The sequence below is a fragment of the Macaca fascicularis genome, chromosome 2 (genome assembly GCF_037993035.2).
Source record: "Macaca fascicularis isolate 582-1 chromosome 2, T2T-MFA8v1.1".
In the NCBI taxonomy this organism is placed as follows: Eukaryota; Metazoa; Chordata; class Mammalia; order Primates; family Cercopithecidae; genus Macaca; species Macaca fascicularis.
Genome location: NC_088376.1, coordinates 181503664 through 181506918, shown reverse-complemented (window position 1 = coordinate 181506918; position 3255 = coordinate 181503664). Strand labels below are relative to the sequence as shown.

The 3255-nt window shown below is 40.5% G+C and overlaps 1 protein-coding gene across 1 annotated transcript; it reads left to right on the top strand.

Moving 5' to 3' along the window:
* Window positions 1–529: 529 nt before the first annotated feature.
* Window positions 530–2007, top strand: LOC102127465 (putative protein ARB2BP). The gene has a single exon (XM_045385246.2). It carries the CDS (start codon window positions 592–594, stop codon window positions 1714–1716), a length of 1125 nt encoding a protein of 374 aa, XP_045241181.2. The 5' UTR covers window positions 530–591; the 3' UTR covers window positions 1717–2007.
* The last annotated feature ends 1248 nt before the right edge of the window (window positions 2008–3255 follow it).

Here is a 3255-nt window from a genome sequence, read left to right as displayed (position 1 = left end):
ACTCAAGGCAGCAGAAGAGTAGGAGAGCTTTATAGTGGGGGAAAAAAGAAAAGACTTCACATTTGCCCTGATTGCAAGTTGTCGTGGAGAAGCTGTAGGTGAGCTAACTAGAAATGGGGACATCTTGCGTGATTGGCTAGGGGTACGTATTTGGCTCTCTCTGGTTGGTCTCAGGTTGGAAACAGGGACAAAATTAGGAAAGCTGTCAGATATTAATGAAGTTCTTGCCATTTAGCACCAAGTGTTGTAGAAGTTACTGGTTAGTTTCCTGAATTGTCACTAGTGATAGAGATCTGATTTCCTGCCAGTCTGATTTATACCAGACTGACTTCCTGAGTTGTTTATTGTAAATGAGGGGTTGGCTTCCTGGGCAGGTTGTATGTCAAAAAAATCCATATTTACATATGGTCTCTCCATTGTCCCTTCATATATTCAGTCTCTCACTGTTTTGAATCATTCACAATTATTTCGAATTAACATCTTTACCACTGGTTAGAAGGTTAATGTCTTTCTGACCCGCTTAGTTTAGCATCATGTGCCGCAGGAAGAATTTGACAAGCTGAAATTTTCATTTGACTTTTACTAGCACTGATGTACTATTATTCTTTTAACTTTCAGTGGTTACCAATGACACAGGAGCTGAGCTTCCAAAAATTTATTGAACAATCTGACTTACTAGGAGAACTTAAATATGACTTCAATGAAAAAGCTGAATTCAGACACACTGAAACACAAAGGCCTTTCGTCTTTAACTATTATGAAAATGTGCTTGAGAAAAATAGCAAGCGCTACCAGGCCCTTGGCCATTTGCTTGAACAATATATTTATGAGCTTTTGGAGAAGGTGTGCAAATTACAAAAAGTATATATCCCACCTGAGGCTGATGAAGAAGAACCAAGAAGCTTCTTTTTTATGAGTGAGAAAGCATTAACAAATCACCATTCTGCTCTTCTTGTCCTTCTTCAAGACCATGGGGTCTTTCGAGCTGGTCAGTGGAGTCAGCAGGCAATAGTACATCATGGTCTCCAACATGGAAGTCAGATACCGTGTATTCAAATGGCATTGCAGGCACATTATGATGTAATGGTGCTAAACCCCAATGATAATTTTGTGGAACTAAAGATGGAAAAAGAGTGGCAAGGCCTTTTAACACAAAATATTGAGTCGTCTTCTCTAAAAATGGTTCCAGGTGGGAGCTTTTTCTCTCTCCAGCATCCTCCCAAATGCATTCCAAAAAGATGCAGCAACACCCCCGAAGAACACATGGCTTACATATGGGATTACTTCATTTCAAAGACTGAAGGCAAGGATATTGCCTTCATTGTACATGGTTATGGAGGCTTGGTTTTTATGGACTTGCTTGTTCGTAGAAGGTGGGAAGTGATGAGCAAAGTATATGCTGTTGCACTTATTGACTCTGAACATCATGTAGGACACCAGCTGGGAAGTGATGTACAATTATTAGCATGGATAAAGCACCACTGCCGTGAATGGGTGACAAGTCCTAAGCCTTTGGATAAACCTGCAGCTACTGTTTTCAAAAAGGAATTTCCTATGGTTTCTGCTGGTACAGAAAAGTACAGCTTAGCCCCTTCCTCTAGCCTTCAGTCAATTTTTAAGTACTTTAAAAAAGCTTTAAAAGCCAGAACAACCATTAATTTCTCTCAAATGCCAATAGTGACTAGAGGTTCCACAAAAAGAAAGCAAAGTGCTTAAACTACTTTTGTCATCTAAGGTTTTTTTTGTCCTTCTGCAACTTTGCTAATATAGATTCTGGAAGGAAAAAAAAAACACTTTCAACTCACACACAATATGATGTTCTGGCTTGAGGTTTGATTTGTTACTTTTTATTATTTTGTTTTTATGAGGCAGGGTCTGATTTTGCTGCCCAGGGTGGTATGGAAATCTGGCTTTAAGCAAACCTCTTACCTCAGCCTCCCAAAGTGCTGGGATTATAGGCATTAGCCACTGCACATGGCCACAGTTGTTGCTTTTTTTTTTTTTTTTTTTTTTGAGGAGAAGGAGGAGGAGGAGTCTCACTCTGTAGCCCAGGCTGGAGTGCAGTGGCATGATCTCAGCTCACTGCAACCTCCGCCTCCCAGGTTCAAGCAATTCTCCTGCCTCAGCCTCCCAAGTAGCTGGGACTACAGGCACGTGCCACCACGCCCAGCTAATTTTTGTATTTTTACTAGAGACAGGGTTTTGCCATGTTCCCCAGACTAGTCTAGAACTCCTGACCTCAGGTGATCCACCCACCTTGGCCTCCCAAAGTGCTGGGCTTACAGGCATAAGCCACTGCACCCGGCCATTTCGTTGCTTTTTTGAAAAGTGAACATATTCTCTTTTGTAGCCTATTGATGAACTGGGAATTCAGTGCCATCATTAATATTTTACAGTGTTAGTTAAGTGTGAAGATCTTTTTTTAAAAAAGCTATGGTTTGATATAATGACAGCAAAATGGCAATTGATAAAAATTAGATATAGAATCAATCTTTGATTTCTGTAATATTAATATCATAGTAAAATTACAAGTGAACATAAAGATTAAACATCATAAGCAAACTGCATTCTTTGTTTATGTTTTTTGTTAAAATTTGTTGTACTCCGTTCACCAGGTCTGAAGAAAAAAAATGTTTTAATAAATTTTTTGGTCTCGTGTGTGTGTTCACTCATATCTTCAACTAATATCTGAGTGCTTACTATGTGCCAGTCAAGACTAGGTGTTTGGGACACTGTAGCAAACAACCCCAACATTGCCTTTCTCTTTACAGAGTTTACAATGGCCAAGAAATTACAAATGTGAAGAGTGTTAAATAGTAGAGGAGAGTGGGTGCAGACTGGGTTCAGTGTCTCATCCCTGTAATCCCAGCACTTTGGGAGGCTGAGGTGGACGGACCACCTGAGGTCAGGAGTTTGAGATCTGCCTGGCCAACATGGTGAAACCCCATCTCTACTAAAAATACAAAAATTAGCCAAGCAAGGTGGTGAACGCCTGTAATCCCAGCTACTTGGGAGGCTGAGGCAGGAGAATCACTTGGACCAGGGAGGCAAAAGTTGCAGTGAGCCGACATCGTGCCACTCCACTTCAACCTGGACGATGAGAGCAAAACTCCGTCTTTGGAAAAAAAAAAAAAAAAAAAAGGAAAGGGTGCCATGGAATATCTAGCATGAGAGCTAACCAACCTTGGGGTTCAAGGAATATTTCCCAAAGAAAATGATGCTTAGTTTGAAGAACAATAGTAGTTGGCTAGGGGA

Coding starts and splice junctions, on each gene's coding strand:
- LOC102127465 (XM_045385246.2), top strand. CDS start 592: ATGTACTATTATTCTTTTAACTTTCAGTGGTTACCAATGACACAGGAG.